The sequence below is a fragment of the Sarcophilus harrisii genome, chromosome 6, assembly GCF_902635505.1.
Source record: "Sarcophilus harrisii chromosome 6, mSarHar1.11, whole genome shotgun sequence".
Taxonomy (NCBI): domain Eukaryota; kingdom Metazoa; phylum Chordata; class Mammalia; order Dasyuromorphia; family Dasyuridae; genus Sarcophilus; species Sarcophilus harrisii.
In genome coordinates this window covers 204,737,322-204,757,909 of record NC_045431.1, presented here as the reverse complement: position 1 = coordinate 204,757,909, position 20,588 = coordinate 204,737,322, and the positions used below count along the sequence as shown (strand labels likewise).

At 40.5% G+C, this 20,588-nt stretch overlaps 1 protein-coding gene across 14 annotated transcripts in view; it reads right to left on the bottom strand.

The window, feature by feature from the left end:
- The window catches only part of MICAL2 (microtubule associated monooxygenase, calponin and LIM domain containing 2), a 296,098-nt gene that overhangs the window by 74,535 nt on the left and 200,975 nt on the right, over positions 1–20,588 (bottom strand). For 8 of the 14 annotated variants that reach the window (XM_031944246.1, XM_031944245.1, XM_031944242.1 and 5 more), the window contains 2 exons: positions 8,283–8,457; positions 6,249–6,427 (listed from right to left, as the gene is read on the bottom strand). In XM_031944246.1, the coding sequence (XP_031800106.1) occupies positions 6,249–6,427; positions 8,283–8,457 (354 nt within the window). Of the gene's footprint in view, positions 1–6,248; positions 6,428–8,282; positions 8,458–19,026; positions 20,394–20,588 lie in introns of those variants that run through there. The other 6 variants (XM_031944252.1, XM_031944257.1, XM_031944247.1 and 3 more) reach the window with 5 other exon arrangements.

Here is a 20,588-nt window from a genome sequence, read left to right as displayed (position 1 = left end):
CATCAAGGAGTTTTTAAGTTAAACTGATTATATAATTGAAAAGGACTCTCCTTTCAGCACTTCAGGTCTCATTAGCAAAGCAACAATATATCCGAAAGCCCAAATGGGTCTCCAAATATGGGACAAAATCTAGGGAAATGAATTCTAACAGGGGATCTCAAACTATTCTATAGGGAGGGGAATCCTTCTACTTAAAACTCTAATAGAACCTTTGTAATAAAATTTTCTCAAATGATCATTTTAATATCTACTTACAAGCAACATAAACAACCAAAAAATTGGAGTGTTTCTAGGTTCATTGCTGCAGAATTTGAGAATTGTACTCTAGCACCCCTGATTTAGAACTGGAAGCAACCCTAACATGCATCCTGTCTAGCTCACCATTTTACAAATGAGAAAACTGAGACCCAGGGCACACAGTTAGTAAGGAAGCCAGATACTCTGGCTCCAAATTCAGTACTCTTTTCCATACTCCTCACCTATGGCCCCAAGAATCCCCCCCCCAAGTCTCAGAGATATGTACATTGACATAAGTGTAGGGTGCAGGTGTTGACATATACAAATGTACAGGGGGACACTCACAGAGAGACATAAATATGCTCCTGCACTCAAATACAAAGGGTTTTTAAAGGTTTTTATGTGTTCCAGTCGTTGGCCAGAAGGGTTCTGTGGGGTCCGTGAAGTCCATTCCCTATCCCCCTTGTCTTCAGACCACCCTCCGCCCTTCTGCAATGAGTGATGGAAAAAGCAGAGAGCTCACTCTGCTTGTAACCATTCCCCAGCATCTCGGGCCAAAACAGGACCCTTAGCTGACCCAGAAGGGCACTTTTCTCTGTTCTAGGGACTCTCCCCAAACCTTTCCAGACAGCTGCCCAGATGGTCCTAAACAAATGATCCGGGAGGACAATGAATCCTTTTTTAAAAGACTCCCAGGGGAGGGTGATTTCATTGTCACTCATTCTAGTGTACAGCAATTTGGGCCTAAGTTCTCCATGGGCCCCAAATTGACCTCGCCCTCCTCCCACAAAGACCTGCTCCTCTTCCTCTCCTTCCCCACGGCTGCTGATGTCACTGTTCCTTCCAGGCACCTAGGTGGGAAACTTCAGAACCACCTGGGACCTCTCCTCACATCCCACACTGAATCAAAGACCAAGTTCTGATTCTATTTTTCAGAATCTTTCACTACACCCTGATTTTTTTATTCCCACTTCAGATCTTTGGATCCAACCTGAATCCCTCTATCTACAACTGATTTCCCTTTGCTTTGTCCTGTGAGGACACAGAACAGCTGGGAATGCCTTCTGCATTTTATATATATATATATATATAAATATATCTGTTGCACATATGTATTTGTACATGCGTATATACAGGCATATACACTAGTATTTTATTCCATATGAAATATTTGTGTATACATTTAAACAGATACACAGTCTTATATATGCATGCATTAATGTGTTATAAATACATTAGTATACTTGTACATTATATATATACATTAATGTTATAAATACATATTTATATATATAAAATGTATAAGTGTATTTATGTATACATATACATTATGTATATATCCATTTAAAATGACCTCTAAGGAACATTCAAATTATTTTGATATAATACACCTAAAGGCGCTTAACCTGGAGTTCATGTATCCCCAAAGGGTCCTTTTTTGGATAAATTTCAAGAGATCCAGGAACTTGGATAAAATATATATCTTTGGGCAGCTAGATGGGGCAGTGGACAGAGCACCAGCCTTGAGACCTGAGTTCAAATCTGGTCTAAAACACTTGGCACTCCCTAGCTGTATGACTCTGGGCAAGTCACTTAATCCCAATTGCCTCAGCAAAAATATATATGTATATCTTTATTTTTCTCTAACATCTAACTGAAAATAGTATTTTTTCAATTATTCAAAACATTATTCTGAGAAGAGGTCTGTCCACAGGCTTCACTAAATTGCCAAAGGGACAAATGCCATGAGACAAAATAGGTAAAAAATGTCCAAAATAGAGTTATTACAATGATGGCACTCCACAAGTCATTTGAGCCTATAGCGGACCAAAGAGGACAACATTCAGTTTCTGTATAGCAAATCAGCACAGAAAAAAATTACTCTGAACCTCAGGGAGGGAGGGAGGGAGAAAGGGAGAGAAAGAGAGAGAGGAGGAGGAAAGGAGAGGAGGAGGAAGAAGAGGAGGGGGGGGAGAGAGAGAGAGAGAGAGAAAGAGAGAGAGAGAGAGAGAGAGAGAGAGAGAGAGAGAGAGAGAGAGAGAAAGAAAGAGAGAAAGAGAGAGATCCCTTACTTCCTCCTCTCCTCCTCCCTCCCTTTCTCTCTTTCCCTTTGTATGTCTTTCTCTGTCTCTGTCTCTTCTCTGTCTCTGACTTGACCTCCAAATCTGCCTGTCTCTGTCTCTTTCTGCTCCTGTCTACTTCTATTTCTGACTCTGTCTCTTTCTGTTGCTGTCTACCTCTGTCTGTCTCTGTCTCTTTCTCTGTCTGCCTGTCTCTCTCACAAACATATGCACACCATCACTTCAATTCTTTTTCCTGTTTCATGACATTAGATCTATAAATACAGACTCAGTCTCCCTCCTGAGCTCCATCACTAACTGCCTTCTTAAACTGGATGCTCTGTAGCCATTTCAAATTCAACATGCCCAAAATAAAGCCCATTATCTTCCCCTGCCCACTTCTGAACTTTCATATTTCTGTTCAGGATAACAGCCTGACTTCTCATGGAAGAAGACTGGGGATTAGTCAGAGCTGTTCTTCACTTCAGAGACAGCCTGCAGAAAGCACCTGTAAGTGGGGCTATCGCTGGGCCTCAGTTTCCCTATTTGTAAAAGGAACAGAATAAAACAGATGATTTCTGAAGTTGAGGAGGAAGTATAACATATTAGAAAGAATATAGAATTTGAATCAAAGGACTTGGGTTAAGAATTTATTATGTTGCTGTGTGATCTTGAACAAGCCAATCCTTTTCTTCTCAGTGTTCTAAGTCTCAGTTTTTATTGCTGTAAAAATGAGAGGGTTGATGTAGATCAGAACTTCTCAAACTTTTTGGTATCAGGATCCCTTTGTATTCTTAAAAATTATTTAGGACCCTTTAAAGAATTTTTGTTTCTATCAGGAGTGGGGGATCTTTTTCTGCTAAGGGCCATTTGGATATTTATATCATTCATGGGTCATACAAAGTTATTAACTTACAGAATTCAAGCAGTGGGAAGTTGGTGTACCTCATTTTCAGCTCATCATTTCCTGAAGTTGCCTTAGCAAATGATTTTTGGACTTTATACAACCTGTGGCCAGGATATTCCCCACTCTTGGTTTATATGTCTCATAGCTATTACTTTTTTGCTTCTCTGATCCCTCGAAAGGGCCTGTGAGCATCTTAGTCTCCAGAAGAGTAGACTGGGGAAAAACAACTTTGGGCCACAAGAGGGCAATCCTGTACCATAAATTATAGCTCCCACAGCCTTAAAAGGAGGCATTTAGATTGATTCTTTCTGCCTGCTTTTTCTCTTCAGAAGCAGGAAGAAGGGAAACTGAGGAACTTGAAAAGGAGCTGGGAAAGCTGAGTTTTAGTCCAAATTCTGCTACTTCTTTGCTATGTAGCTCTGGACAAATCAATAAACCTTTCAGTGACTTAATTTCCCTAATTTGGAAAATTGGGGGGGGGGGGCGTTAATAGCACTACTCAGGATTCTTGTGAGGATGAATTGAGTTAACCTATGAAGAATGCTTTATAAACCATAAAGTGTTATATAAATAGGAACTATTTTAGATTTGACATCTCCCATGGTGACTCCACCTGAACAGCTCCTTCCTCCCTCCCATCTGCCCTATCTCATAACCAGAGTCTTTGTCTCCATCTTCTAACAGGAGACAGAAAGAAGAGAAGGTTAAAGGGTATAATCGCTAGCATTTACATATCACTTTAGAGCTTTCAAAATACTGTACAAATATAATTTAATTTAAGTCTCACAACTTTAGGAGGTAGGTGATATTATTATTCCCATTTTATATTTGAGGAAACTGAGGCACACAGCAATTAAGTGACTTGCCCAGGATGACACAGTTAGCAAATGAGACAGGATCTGAACTCAGGTTTTCCTCACTCCAAGTCCAAACCCTTCCATTTGTTTTCCCAAGACTCCTCTCAGGGTATATCCAAAAGCTTGAGGAAATCCTGAATGGTATCAAGATTTAAGATTGTTAAACAATGAAAAGGAAAGGCTTTGGGGGTCAGGAAGCATGAAAGGATTGTATTTACAAACAAAAGAAATGTAAAAATAAAAGATACAAATAAAACTTTATTTTTAAAAAGAGGTCATACCTAAATAGTCTAATTTCTTCCTCCCTCCCCCTACCTTTTTTCTTCTCAAAATTGCTCAACTACGTTGGCAATACAGTTTATGAATATTTTAGGGAAGCCCCTGACAAAATCGCTCGTATTATACTTGTACATAAGAAGGAGAGGCGTGGGTTAAATGAAAGTATAGTTGGGTGAATTTACAATTGGTTGAAAGACTAGGACTAAAGAAGAGTTACATAACGAATTAGAAGGAGGTCTGTAGTGGAGTGCCACAGGAATCTGTATTAGTCCTATTTTTATCAATGACATAGCTAAAGGCATAGATGGAATACTTATCAAATGTGCAGATAGGAGGGATAAGTAGCACACTGCATGATAGAGTGAGTATCCAAAAGCATTATTAATGACTAGAACATCATTTCTAATAACATGAGCTATACATTTTTTTAAAAACTGCAAACTTTACATATTTCACAAAAAAACCAAACAAAACAAAACAACTTGGGCAAGTACAGAATGAGAGAGATGTTATTAAACAGCAGTTCATGTAAAAAAATCTAGGCATTTTCCTGAATTTAGAGTTCTGGGAAACTCATGGAGGGGACAGGGATATTAGTCAGATGGAGGATCAGGATGGTGAAAAAATTAAGTTACATATAGGATCATTTTAAAAAGGGGGAGATTTAGCCTGGAAAAGAAGAGACTTGTAAAGTGGGAAGGGGAGGAAGGAGATAGTTAATTGATCAATTATTAAATTGAATTTAATTGGAGAAAAGAACACTTGGGGGAGAAGAGGAAAATGATTGCTGTCTTCAAAAATTTGAAGGGTTGTACAAGAATGAGGGAATAAACGTGTACTTCTTGGCCCTAAAGGGCAGGACTACAAAGGAGAAGAAATTACACAGAGGCAGATTTAAGCATGTGAGGAAAAACAAAAAGGAAAATTAAAAAAAATCTCAACAATTAGTTATCTAAAAGATAGCACTTATCAGAGGCAGTATTTGAATTCAGTTCTTCTGAGTCTAGAATTAATATATCTCTCACCCTATCTGCCATTAGCACTTATCAGAGGCAATATTTGAACTCATCCTTTGAGACTCAGCTCAAATATCACCTCCTCTGAAAAGTCTGGTCCCTTCAGTTGGAACTTTGAAAAGTACTTTGTAGCTCTCCTCTACAAATGTCACGTACTGCTTTGTATCATGGATATTTGTGTGGGTTTTATCTCTTCTGATGAATTATAGTTCACATCTTCTCTGATTCTTTTTCATGGGGGAAAGGCTTGCAACATTAGAAATCTAGAGAGAGACCTGAGTTCGAGGTCTTCCTCTGATACATACTAGCTATGTGATTGGTTCAAGTGATTTAACTTCTCAGTGCTCTGAGCAAATCTCTAAGAGCAGAAATTGTAGAGATAGTGGCAATCTGCTTCAGTAGAGAGAATTCTCTCATCTGGGAGTTCCCTTAGACCAGGGGTCCTCAAACTTTTTAAATAGGGAGCCAGTTCACTGTCCCTCAGACTGTTGGAGGGTCGGACTATAGTAAAAACAAAAACTTTGTTTTGTGGGCCTTTAAATAAGCTTCATAGCCCTGGGCCCCTGCAAGACCAATAAAACACAGATCCAATCCCTATTTTCTGTTTCATACGACTCTAGACTTTGTGCTGTAAGGTCCTTAGAGGGAATATGCTCTAACCATTTCCTTTTTCAGCAGAAAAAATCAAGTCCAAGTTACTTAGTAAAAAGCAATTGAACATGGATTTGGACCCAGGTTCTGTGGCTCAAAAACTGTGCTCTTGCTGCTCTCCCACATCATTTTTCTTCTAATAAAACTGAGTAAAGTATATTATAGCACATGCTGGCTTTGGGGAAATATTTGCTGAATGAATAAAAGCAAAAGTAAAATGAATGAATGAGTGAACACTCACCGTTAACTGCCTTTGACTCTTCAGGATACCCAACGCTGGTCCTTGTGGTCTGGGGGATGGTCAGGGAAACTTGACGTTGGAGGGGCTTTGGGCAGGGAAATTGTTCAGTCCTGGACGCCCTCTCCTCATTAAACTGTGTATTGGAAGAATCACCCCCAGAATCTGACTCTGTCTCAGAGCTGTAATAAAAGAGGGGGGAAGATATATCCAAATAGCCCCCAGGAGCTTGGGTTTCCTTAGGCTCTTAGACCCAATTCACTCCTACATGTCTCCTACCCCACTGCCAGACCTCTCAGTGATGTTGAAAAAGGTTCTAAGATGCTGGCTGGCTCCTGAAAGTCCAGAGGCTCATAGGCTTGGAACAGGATGGGGCCTTAGAGGTCTTTGACTATACTCTGATCACTTTATAGAAGGAGAAACTGAGGACCAGAGATATTAAGCAAGGGCCATGCAATATGAGAATCCTCCCTTCACTATGATCTCTCCCTGCCTTATTTTAGTGGGGCAGTTTAAACTTTTCTTCAGCTAGTGTACAATCCTTTGGTTGACCTGATAATAATAAATCAAGAGTAAAGCTTTTTAAACTGTTAATTATTTTAGAAAGATAGGATGGGGAGAAAGGGACTGGGACTGTCATTTCCTTGGCAAGGAATTCCAGGATGGCTCGGAAACTTCCTCTGCCAATGTAGGTTGGTACCCTCTTTCCAGTTCTAGAGTATGCATTCTCTGTACCCCCAATCCCACCTTCCCCAGCCTTCTTTAAAAGATGCCTTAGGGTCATCAAGAGTCCAAAACAGGAGGGAGAGGAGGGACTGGGAGAACAAAACATGAGGCTTCAGTTTGCTACTAATGTGGCTTGGGACCTTCTTATTAGAGCAGAAGTTCCTGACCTTTTAGGTGTCATAGAGCCTTCAGGCAGGATGGGGAACCCTAGGGCCCTTCTCAGAAGCATGCTTTTAAATGTATCAGATAACAGAATTACAAAGAAAAACCAATTATATTGAAATAAAGTGATCAAAATATTAAAAGAAAATAACATTTAGGCTACAGTGTACCATCATACAGCCAGCGAGGCTTCTCCCTTTGAGTTCTTTTCTAAACAGAGCTATCAGACCTTCCCTTAATGATTTAGGATTAAGAATACAGGATGGGGGTGGGGAGCAATGGGAGGACAAGAGTCTATAAAGCCTGGATTTAAATCCTGAGTCTGATATTCATTAATTATATGTGAATTTGGGGGAAGGAGGAGGAAGAGGAGGAGGAGAAGTAATGTTGCCAAACGAGTCATAAAGTTCCTTTAGCCTAACGCTGCTGTTATCTCTGCATGTGTGTGTGTCTGTCTCTGTCTCTTTTCTCCCTCCCTCCCTCTCTCTCTCTTCCTCTCTTCCTTCCTTCCTTTCTTTTCTTTCTTCCTTTCCCTGATCTCTTCCTTCCTCTCTTCCTTCTTCCCTCCCTCCCTTCTTTTTTCTTTTCTTCCTTTCTTTATGTCTGTATGTCTTTCCTTCTCTCTGTCTGTTTCTCTCTGTGTCTGTCTGTCTCTCTCCCCCTGCTCTCACTCTCTCGCTTTCTCCTTTTTCTGTCTCTTCTCCCTTCTTTGCCTCTCTCTTCTCTGTCTGCCTCTCTCTGTATCTGTCTGTCTGCCTCTGTCTCTTTCTCTATTTGATTCTATGATTCTCTGAGCCTCTATCTCTACTTCTCTCTATGTCTCTGTCTCTGTCTGTCTCTCTTACACACACACACACACACACACACACACACACACACACACACATAGCATCCACTGACCAGACATTGTCATCAGTGACAGAAGGGAAGGAACTGGGGTCCAAAGGATCTGCAGGGCCAGGCACTAGAGCACAATGTGCTTCATGTGAGGTGGAGCAGGGCTTGTGTGGTCTCTCCTGCCTGGGCCCGCTGCCTGCAACGTGACTCACTCCTCTGGGTGGAGAAGCCCACAAGCTAAGGAGGCCCCCAGTCATAGAACTTCCATCTGCTTTCCACAGAAGGGATGGCTGCAGCTGGAAATATACAGACCTGCTGCCATCACTGTTGACCATGACACATATGGCCAGGATGCCATCTTCATTCCCTTCTCCCTCAGGGCCAATTTTCACAGAAGTCCATTCTGCAGGGAACAAAACCCTCTGGCCATCCACATCACAGGGTCCAGGAATGCTCTTTGGTTTTTTAGGGGAGGTTGGTTCGTCTGCTGAGAGGAGAAAATCTGCTAAATAGACAAAGCAATAAATAGCTGGCTCACCTCGGAACCCGACACTTTTGTTGACGTGGTCCTCCAGTTACATGAGATCACATCAAGAGAAGGGTCTTCTGATAAATGGGAAATCAGGGAAGGCCCCATCTGGTCCCATCCCCATCTTCCTCCTCCTCACATGTTTTCCTTTTCTTCTGTGACCATCGTCAATGCTTTCACCTCCTTTCAGTGGCTCTTGATCCACTCTCCATATCCTTCCTCTCATCCTCCACCCACCTTCTATGGACCTCATCATGCACATCATGTATTCTTTAAGGTGGGTATTTCAGGAGCTTGCCCTAGGTAATGACAATGTTTACTTTAGCTATGGACATGGAGCCCAGGGAAATGGCCTATGAGGGCACAGACCACATGACAAAGGGCACAGAAGCAAGTGGAGTGCCAGGCTTAGTTGGTAGAAAGAAGCTTTGGACTTCCTTGGGTTGTACTTAGCATGTTGAGATGCATGGGACTGGTTATCCACTAAATGTTTAACCCAAATTCCCTGTGGTCCCCACCCCCCACCCCAAAGAAATAATAATGTGTCAGGCACTAAGCTAAATACTTTTATTATCTCACCCCACACACCCACAACAACAACAACAACAACCCTAGGAGGTAGGTATTATAATTATCTCCATTTTACTGAGGGGGAAATTGTAGCAAATAGAAATTGAGCATCTGGTTCAGAGTCACACAGCTATTGTCTGAGACTAGATTTGAATTTAGGTAATCCCAGCACTCTTATCTATTGCACCACATAAATGTTAGAGGGAACTGGTCAGGCATTAAATATTTGCTATGGATTGTTTAAAAATGGACAAGAAAGTTAACATGGTGTTCCCTGGTTCAGCCTGGTCATTCCTAAAGGCTCACAGTAGTTCTAAATGTTTCAAAATAAACCAAAAGCCCTTTGAACATCACAGGAGTCAGGAAACAGACCTGGGTCCTAGTTTCAACTCTGCAATTCATTAGTTGGACAACTTTGGACAGGACTTTCCCTTTACACTCATCAGATTGGACTCTTCACCACAAGGGAGGAGTGTTTTCTGATGGCCTATCAGTTCTGAGGCTCTAGGATAAGCTTCAGGCTTTCTAGGGAGCTTGAGAAAGAAAAATGCAAAAAATAAATTTCTTTCCTTAGGGGAAAAAAGTGCACTGCTCTCCAATTTGTGAGGAGAAGGTGAAGAGATAACTAGCTTCTCCTTAAGAGCCCTGCAGGGGCTTATCTCAATTTAAGCCAATAGCTCAAAGGCAGAATACCAAAACAAGTGGGGACATCTGGTCAAAGAAATCAGTTCACTTGATCTTTTGTAGGAGTCTGTAGGGCTCTGGTGGAAAGAGTCTTTGCAAGAGAGTAGTGAGGACATTGGTACTAGGGGTTCAAAAGAGGAGAGGAAGGTGAAATCAGAGGATAATTGTTGTTATTATTGTTCAGTCATTTTAGTTATGTCTAACTCTTCATGACCCTATCTGGGGTTTCCTTGGCAAAGAAACCTGAATAGTTTGCCATTTCTTCCCCAGCTCATTTTACAGATGAGGAAACTGAGGCAAACAGGATTAAGTGACTTGTCCAGGGCCACATAACTAGCAACTATGTGAACTAGCATTTGAACCCAGCATTTCTCTAACACAAATCTCCTCTGATTACATTATACCAGCTCCTTCACTATTGCTTTCCACCAACCCACAAGCACAATAAATGTGTAGACAGATCTTGCAGGTGACTTGGAGGATGCCAGCTCTCTAACCCCCTTCACCTCCTGGAAGCTTAAGTGATGGCTTTTTTCCCTTATTTTGTTGGAAACAGATGCATCTATTTTCAAAGAGAAAATGTGAGAGCTGCTGAAGTTACAATCCAGCAGAAGAAACTGATGCCCTCCAAAGTCCTTCTCTTTATGGCATTTGGTGTTCATGTCTGCCCATTAATAACTGAAAGAAAAGGCCTCCTTTCAAGGACAGGGGAGAAGTAGAGAGGGGGCTCACTGATGTTTCTAAGCAAGGAGCTCTCTTTGGATAGTGCTGTCCCTACTGGGACATGATATAGGCAAATGATACTACATGTTCTCTATACTCCTCCCATATCCCAACCCATCTGTACAACTCTTGATGAAATCAGATGGCAGAGATATGGATGGTGGTCCGTAAGGGAAGGCTATCACAAAGGACTGAGGAAGAGGGGGAAGAAGGGCAATCTCTTTGCCTTCATGTCAGATAAAGAAAGGAGAGCTTGGAACAAGTATGGTAAGGCAATGGAGTATGAAGGACTGATCCTCAACTTCATTTGAGCCTCAGGCTCCCTCCCTCCCTCCTTTTTTTCTTTTCTTTCTTCCTCCTTCCTTATTTTCTTCCTTTGCTTTCTACCTATCTTTTTTTCCTTCCTCCTTCCTTTTTCTTCCTCTCTTTCTTCCTTCCTTCTTCCCTCTTTCTCTTTCTCTCTTTCCCTTCTTTCTTCCTTCCCTCTTTTTTCTTTCTGGTTTAGATCAAAAGATTCAAGTTCCAAAGCTAAACTCCCCAAAGCAGCCAACATCAGACTAAAACTGAGTTCTTAATGGGAATTAAAATTGGGAAATATTTAACAAAGAAATAAAAATAGAAAACAACAAAGCTAATGTTAATTTGTGGTTTTCCAAGTCATTATGCTACCTGCAGGAGATCCATTTCTATTTGAATTTGATACCACTAGATTGGATGATTTCTAAAATCATTTTCCAAATCTCAATCTATTAATGTTCTGATTGTAGGATCCAAGGTAAACTAAGAGGCCTCCAGAAGGAGGCAGGCAGAGGGAAGACACTGTGGGGTCCCAGAACTGCAGTACTGAATCTCTCTAACTATACTTGATTCCCCCCAGCCCTATAGACTAATTCTAACAAACTCCTGAGCAGGAAAGGATAGACTAAGACAACTGACTCCAACATCTGAGAGCCCACCCTCAATTCCTCAAGGAATATATATCTTAAAGAGTTCTGTAAATGCCAACTATAATAACAATTAATATTACTCCTACGGGGTACCTTGCTCTGTTCAAAACTGTATTTGTTCCAAACGGCCAAGTGGAACATACCCCAGCAGCCAGCCTCAGCTCCTATGCTGAGCTCATGCTCAGGGACCCAACATGTGCACCAAGAGAATCTCATTAAGATTTCTGCCTTAGTTTCTGCCTTAGAATTCTAGTTCCGTGACTTATGGGGTAAGGGAAGGAAATTAGCATTTACTAAGTGCCTACCACATACCAGGTACTGAGCTAGGTGCTATTATCTCATTTGATCTTCATAACATTCTTGGAAGGAAGGTACTATTATTCTTTCTCTCTTTTCTTCCTTCCTTTTTTCCTTCCTCCTTACTTTTTTTCTTCCTTCATTCCTTCCTTTTTTCGTCCTTCCTTCCTGTTTTATGTTTGAGGAAACTGAGACAGTCAGGTGAAGTGACTTGTAGTAACTATCTAAAGGCAGATTTGAACTTCCTGATTCCAGGCCCAGGGCTCTTTCTACTATATCACCAACTACCTAGAGTCACTCTGTAAGCCTTAAGTTTTCTCATCTGGAAAATATGGGAAGGGAATTAGGAAACCTCAGTGTCATCAGCAGTAAAACAAGTCACCATATTTATCCCACCCATTTCTCATGGGTGTACAGAGGATCGGACAAACAAAATGTGACACTAGTGGGATTTATTTTCCTTATTATTTGGACAAGGGAACTTGCAAAGAAAATGGGGGAGTCAAGGCAACATACTTTTTCCAAAAGGGAACATGTCTGCGAGAGAACAGAGGCATTCAGAACATAGTCAAATGGCCCCAAGACCAGTAAAGGGAGTGGGGCAGGTCCAAGTGGGGACTCATAGATTTGATTTCTAAAAGAAATCTGCTAAGAGTTCTAGACTGGCACAGGAGCAGTTCCAGTAAGAGGCACATACTAGGGAATATTCTGACCCATTGAGAAAAATCACTTACTCGGTCTCTCCTTAAACCCTCAATTACTTTTGAACCTGTCAGGTCCTTGTTTCCAGTGGAAAGCTGAAATCAGAGAAGCAGGTTTAAATTCCTTCTTTGATATCTTTCAACTAGGGGATCTTGGTCACTAAACATCCTTTGGCTTCCATTGAGGCAGCTGGTGGTACAGGAGATAGAGCACTAAGATGGGAATAAGGAAGACCTGAATTCAGATCTTATTGATTTGACTTGTTATTATTGTTTTTGACAAATTATTTTTATTGTTATTGACAAAACATTTATTATCCTATGCAAATCACCTCACCTGTGTGCCTCGATTATAAAATGGAGATAATCAACAGCACCTACCTCCTACGAAAAATCAAATAGGAAATTTTAAATTATCATTAAATTAAAATTTAATTAATTACTTTATTGAATTAAATTTTAATTTTAAAGCGCTTAGCACATAATAGGCTCTTTATAAATGTTTATTCCATTCTCTTTCCTTCCCCTTTCTCTCAGTTTCCATATCTGGAAGATGACAAGTAAATGACTGTAGAACTTTATAATCCTTCATTAAATCTCAACAATGGCTGGAGTAGGATTGTCCTCCTGGAGAATGTGCTTTTGAAAAGGAACTTGGACCCAAGATATAATTCTGGACAAATCATCACTCAGTTTCCCTCAATTTCCCTCTTTATAAAATAGAGACACATTGGATTCTTGCTCTGAGATTCTTCTTTCCATTTCTGACTTTAGTGATAGTTCTCTTGGACATATAATTCAAGAAACTTCTTGGAGAAAGAGGACATTTTTCCCATTTGCCATTGGAAGGATCTGTTTTTACTTAGAATCATTGGCTTGTGTGGTTCTCCCTGGGTGGGAATCTAGAGCTAATCCAGAATTTAAGAGTGATAAGTCCCCTTCCTTAGTCTGGTTATTTACAAATAATGATAATAATATTAACTGATTGATATAGAACTTTTTGCTATTACAATTTAACACTGCCCTAAGACTTCCAGGACACCCTTGTATGTGTTTCCATGATCTCATTTTATCCTAAAAACATGAGACAGTGGGGAGAAAGTTCTGGTGGAACCTGGCTCTGCTATGTACAACCTGTACATAGTTACAAGTTACTTACCTTTCTGGTCTCCCTGTAAAATGAGTAGGTTTGTAAAGGCTTGTAAGGTACCAAATAATTCTAAATAATACCAAATAATTTTAAATTTGTAAGATAACTATTCCCATTTTCTAAATAAAGAAATTGAGGCTCATAAAAGAACTCTTCTTGCCCACAATCACACAACTTAAATGATATTGTTCAGTCATATTCTGATCACGTCTGGTCTTTGTGACCTCACTTGGGGTTTTCTTGGAAGAGATACCAGAGGAGTTTGCCATTTCCTTTTCCAGCTCATCTTAGAGATGAGGAAACTGAGGGTTAAGCAACCTGCCCAAGATCCCACAGATAGTGCCAGATTTGAACTCAGGTCTTTGTGTCTCTACTGCTGCACCATCTAACTGCCCAATTTAAGTGATGGGATTCAGTCCCCTGTCTCTCCTAACTCCAAGGCCAGTATTCTGTCCATAACACCACAATATCTTTTCTCCCATTGATACAGGCCCCAATTATGGGGATTTGGGGATGATTAAGTTCAACAGAGAGACATCTGAAGAATATTGAGGACAACAGATCACATGGAGGTATTTGGTTGAGTCTATGAGACAGACTGAAGTATTGGGGTCCCTTACTTTCCTTTGGTTCCTCTTCTTTTGCCTCAGTTTCCTTATCTTTAAAGTGGGGTTGTTAATCAGCCCCTCTACCTCAAAGAATCAACTGGATAAACTTTGATTGTTAATGATTTTTTAAAAACCAAAGATTTAACAAGGGTGCTTGCATTCTTCACTTTTCCAGAATGTAATAAAAAGGTAGGTTGATACAATGGAGAAAAGAAAGAAAAAGGGAGAAAGAAAGGAAGGAAGGAAGGAAGGAAAGGAAGGAGGGAAGGAAAGAAGGAGGGAAGGAAGGCAGGGAAGGAAGAAAAAAACATTGGACTTGCCATCCAAGGTCCTGGTTTTGAATCCTAACTCTGCTTCTTAGCATGACTGGACAAGTCCCAACCCCTGGGACTCTGGACATAAACAGTGTGTGGGAGGTATAGACTAGAATCCAGCTTCTTAAACTATGGGTTGCAATTCCATATAGGGTTTTGTAACTGAATGTGGGGGTTGGGATACTATGATTTATCATAAGTAAATGTTTGATATGTGTCTTCTTTTATATACTTTATGTCCAAGGTCATGTAAAAATTTCTCAGGCAAAGAAAGGTTCCTAGTAGAAAAAGTTTAAGCTCTTCTAAGGTGGTCCCTTCTATGACCCTGGCTTGATTAGCCTAAGAAGAGACAATGACCTGTATAATTTTCCTTTATGATGACTGTTATTTATTTTTATTTTTGTACTTCTTCATATTTACCAACACTTTCATATCTAATTACCTCCACAGCACTGCGAGGTGGGGAGGGGAGGGTATTACACCTATTTTTATAGCTAGAAAAACTGAATCTTGCAGAGAGTACGTAAATTCAAGGTCATAGGATCCATAAACAGTGGAGCCTTGACTAAAATTAAGCTCTTCTGATTTTCAAATCTTTTAAATAAATTGCACTCACTGCCTTTGCAATTTGAGTTACATAAACTATCTCAATCTCCCTGCTGACTCTAACCTTGAATCTCCAACTGCTTTTCAGACCCCTCAAAGCGGATGTCCGGAAGACATCTTAAACTCAACATATGCCAGCCTGAACTCATTTATCCATCCCCAAACCTTCCTCGTTCCTGCCTTCCCTATTGCTGTAGAGGAGAAATGGGGATTTTTTTCTTGCCAAGGGCCATTTGGATATTTATAACATCATTTGTGGGCCATAAAAACTATACAAAAATGAAAAACTCAAGCAGTGGGAGATTGCTGTATCTAGCTTTTAGCCCATCATCATCATCTGTGGTTGCCTTGGCAAGGGCCGGACCAATGATTCAATGGGTCCCCACCCCTGCCGTAGAAGCAACACCATCCTCCCAGTCCCTCAGGTTCATAACTTAGAAGTGATCCTGGACTCCTATCTTTGACCCTCCCATCCTTCCTTATTCATGTTGTTGCCAAGGTCTTTTTTTTTTTTACGTTTTACGTTTGCAAAGTCTTCTGAATCCGTCTCCTTCTTTCCTGATCCTACACCACCCAGGTTCAGGTTCTCATCACTTTGTCCCTTGTAATAATCTGCTGGTGGACTTGCCTACCTCGAGAATTTCCCCACTCCAAATTCATTTTTCATTTAGCCACTAAATTTTTTTTCATAAAACACAAGCCTTATCACTCTTACCTCCTACTCAACAAACTCAAGTGGCTTCCTATTGCCTCCAGAATCAAAAGCAAAATATTCTTGTTGACATTCAAAACCTACCCCTCTCCTACTTTTCCAGTCTTCTTCTACCTTGCTTTCTGCCATGTTTCCCTTCAATCCAATGATACCGGACTCCTGGAAGTTCCACAAACAAGACAGTCTTTCTCTCAGGTGGACATTTTCTCTGACCATCCCCCTGTGAATGCTCTCCATCCTCCATTCAGACTAATTTCCTTGCTTTTTAAAGTCCCATCTTTTACAGGAGGCCTTTCCCAACCCCTCTTAATTCCAGGGCTTTTTTTTTTAATTATTTCATTCTTCCCTCTTTTAATTAATTAATTGCTTGTGTATTGTTCCCTCAGGAGATTTTAAGCTTCTCAAGGGCCAGGACTGTCTTTGCTCCCTTTTTCCTTCCATTTCTTAGCATAGTGCCTGTTCCATAGTAGGCACTTAAATACTTATTAAATTGAAAATGAACTAACAAAGTGTTTTTATAAACCTTAATGGGGGTTAGGGAAGAAAAACCTGCTTTCTTCTTGAATTGGTCCACTCACTTTCCCTGCCATCCAATCAAGAATAAAAGTGTTCCAGGTGGAACTATCCCCACAGTCAGTAATTCTCACAAAGTCTTTGAGTTGGGGGCAGATAGATGGGTAGTACCGATGAGCTACTTTCTTATTTGTGGACATATAACTACTATTCTTTCCTGCACAGACCCAACACTTGAGCCCATTTCAGTACAGCTCTTGCGGTGCTTCAAGTTCTGTCCTATTTGCCTCCAGCAAACCCATGCTGGGTATGAGAACTTCTCCTACAGTGGGAAACGCCACTGTTGAACCCCGCGGTATACACCAATCAGGTTTTGCTTGCTTTCCAAGAGGATTTTGTGAGCTCAGGGACTTTCTTGAGCACTCTCCTTCCCAAAGGATTCATTAATTGAGTATTTCCATACACATCACTTCCTATTACCCTCCAACTTCCCAAATACTGTGTTGAATGTTTTGTGTGTCATGAGCCAAAACAAGCAAGCCAATAGTGGGGGCTTCAAAGTCTATTATATAGAAATGCAATTGGAGAATATTCAACTGAGGACCTATGAAAGGCTAATTTTTTTTTGCACCATAACATGTGTATGTCACTTTCAACTTTAAGTATTTTGCAGCAGACAAACCACTAGACATGGAGTCAGGAAGATGGGTTCAAATGGGACCTTAGACACAACTCCCTGTGTGACCTTAGGCAAGTCACTTAACCTCTCTTCCTCTCAGTTTTCTCAACTGTAAAATGAGGATAAAACAGTACCTCCCTTCCTCCCAAAGCTGTTGTGAGGGTCGAATGAGACAATGTTTGTAAAATTCTTAGCATTGTTCTTGGCACATAGTAGGTGCAGATGCTTATTGCCTTTCCTTTTCATGTCTTTTATCAAATTTTATTATTATAATATTCAGAGCTGGTGGTGGGGATGAGACTAATATCTGGTTTGATTTATTTTAAGACCGGCACTTTTTCCATTGGTCCATACCTTCCTATAAATCCAAGTGGAGACCCGTGAAAAACAGGAAATTTGTGTAAAGATCTGGTTGCATAAGACTGAGACTGAATTTTTAAGGGAACTTTCAACTGTCAGAACTACCTCCCTAAAGCATTTCATTCTATATGTGTGTGTGTGTGTGTGTGTGTGTGTGTGTGTGTGTGTGTGTGTGTGTGTTTTTAAAGACAATTGGGGTTAAGTGACTTGTCCAGGGTCATACAGCTGACAAATGTCTGAGGTCCTCTGTCTCTAGGGCAGTGCTCTATCTACTGTGTCATCTGTGTCATATGGGAAACCATATCATCCTATTTTAAGACAGTTTTCATTGTAAAGTAGTTTCACCTTACATTTAGCAGATGTTTGCCTTTTTTGTCTTTTAAACAACTATAGCTTACTGACAATAATAAGCTAGTTTCTCATCTTTCTTCTATATCTATAGGCAAGAGTATGTGTTGGTAAATATTTAACAATCAGCTTTCCAAGAAGAGACTACACCCTACACACTTGTAAATTTAATATGCATTATTTAATATCTCCTCTATTATTTTCTGAAATCTAAAAAATCAACAAAATAATAAATTAAGGCCTGATTCGTAGCATTTGCTGATTTTTAAGGTATAAATGCTCACACTGAAAATTTAACATTTGGGCTTTAGGAGCCAATTCAAGCTGGATGCAACATACTTTGGTCTATAGGCCTTTAAGAATTTAAACATATTGATCATTCCCTTACCAATCCCACCAAGGTTGGAGTAGTTAGTGACTATCTCTTCCTTAATCCTCAACAAATTTCAGATTTAAGATATAACAAATTAATTAACAAATTAAGACATAACATTCATGTTCTTTGGCTTTCATATCATATTTTGTGCTTGCAACTCAATATATCTCTGGGATCTTTTCATTTGAAGTCCTAACTGATCATGCTTCCCTTATCCTTCATTCATGCATTTGATTTTTTTGAACCCAAGTGAAAGAATTTACATTTACCCCTAATTGTATTTCAAAGGCACAGGGAACTGAAGGTTTGCTGTTGCTAATCATCCTTGGAGTAGACTCAAATGAAGGGATAAAGTGGCAAGATAAATCTGACATCTTGATTTTGAATTGTATACTGCTCTCAACTAATCTTTGCCTCCCAAACTCTTCCCTTTTACCAATCTATCAACTATTGATTGGTGCAGATTTATTTAATTAGTCTTGATTATACTGGACATATACATTATAACATGGCTTGTTGAAAAAACATTAATAGCACTTACACTTCTCCTGCTGGTAGTAAACAGAGCTGGGGTGATGAGGGAGCCTGGCCAACTACCAATACAACCTGGGCATAAATGGCTTCGCTGAGCCTAACATCGAGAGAGTGTAAGATCTGCTTCCAACCAAATAATATGTCCAGTGTTGATAGTAGGAAAGGATAAGATATGAAGAAAGAGAGCAAAGTATCCTGTTAAGAATATTGGTAACATTGCCCAAATATTACCTTGGGGTAATATTTCCTTTGTTAAATGCCCCAGCATAGCCCCAAGAGTCTAGGGTCCCAGCAAGTGCAGGTGATACCCTCAGCAGCTTAAGGGAAGGCTGAAGCCCAGAATCAGTCCATGGATCCATGTCTTTAGAAAAAAAAATCCCACTTCAAAAGGAAGAGAGGAAACACTGAGGTTTACAAAGAACCACATTTATTTTCATTTACAGCATCAAATACCATAAATAAAGCTAAACAACGTTTAAGGTGTGCAAAATACAGGGTTCTGTGTGAACAGTTAAATACAGAACATGTCTCAAAGTCACCAAAGGTCATAAAATGTGTCAGGAGAGTTGGGAAGCTAGAAAGGTTGCAGATGAGGAGGACAGAATCTTTGGTTGGCATTCTTTAGAGAGAAGAAGACTCTGCAACGGAAGATAAACGAGAGGAAGGTAGCACCAGCTGACAGTTTGAAAAGGCGGAACCAGGTCCAAAGCCCATCAGGGCCAACATGCATGTCTTCAAAGAACCTTGGAAAGAGTGATGTACTTCCCAAGATGGACAGGCAGGGACAGATATTCATACAAAGCAGGGCTGAAGAAATCCTGGCTCTCTGTCTTTAAGAGAATAGCCCAATTCATTTTAAAAAAGAGCACTTTCACATAGATTGCTCTGCTGCCACAAATAAATACACTGGCAGTGAAATGGTCGTTTGTAAGGATATTGAGGAGCTTCCAGGCTTTTTAGCCCAGCTGCTGCCAGATGTGGCCCAACTGTGTCTTGGACAGCATTCCATTGGCCTTTAAGGCCTATTGCCCTGGACTAAGCTTCCTAGGCTACCTTAGTCTATCTGAGCTATGGTGGAAAACTACTTCCACAGCAAAGCCTTCTGTCCATGAAGGAAGTACACAATGTCCCCGAGGTCTCTTTTGTAGCTTAGGAAGACGATTAAAATGGGGCTGCAATTATTTTAACAAAAGTTCACATTACAGAGTACTTTTTGGCTGGCATATATACATAATATAGCTACATTAAAGTCACCTAGGTTTTGGTAAAGGACACTAAAAGCCAGTTTTCAGTTGGGAAAAAATGATTCTACAGTTGTCTAGAGGCTTCTCAAAAAGCTAGGCTTTTCTGAACAATGGCAGAGAACTCGCTCTGGCCCTGTCTCCCACAGGCAGAGTTAGTACCTTCAAGGAAGGCAGGTTGGATGTGGTATTAGAACATGGCTAGCTGGATTGGGATAGCATGCAAAAACATTGACGTGCAGTGCCAGAAGGGTTAGGGAAGACGAGCATTGTTCCAAAACAAGCAACTGGTTTTGAATCCTACCCCATAGCATGCTATTAATTGGCCACCCCCCCAGCATCCATTTATCACAATCCGAGGCTTCTACTCTGTTCCAATCTCTTGTTGGGGGAAGGAAGGAGGGACAAAGCTGCACTTGAAGCATATTTGGGGTTAATAGTGGGTGCTCACAATTGGCAAGAAGACCAGTCACCTCGAAGCAGAAAGGTGTCAGCCAAGGATAGGTGGTAACACTGGAATGTTGTAAAGAACTGAAGACAGGAGTGAGACATTGGAAAGAGAGAAAGAAGAGAGAGTTTAGTTGAGAGGGGGGAGAGGAGAAAACACAAGAGATTTAGAAATGCTGGAAATCATTAGAAGAGTGAAATTTCCTCCAAATCAAACTTTACTGTTTCTTCAAGATATGAACCTTTCTGATGAAGAGAAACTCCTGGAGGGCAGGCATT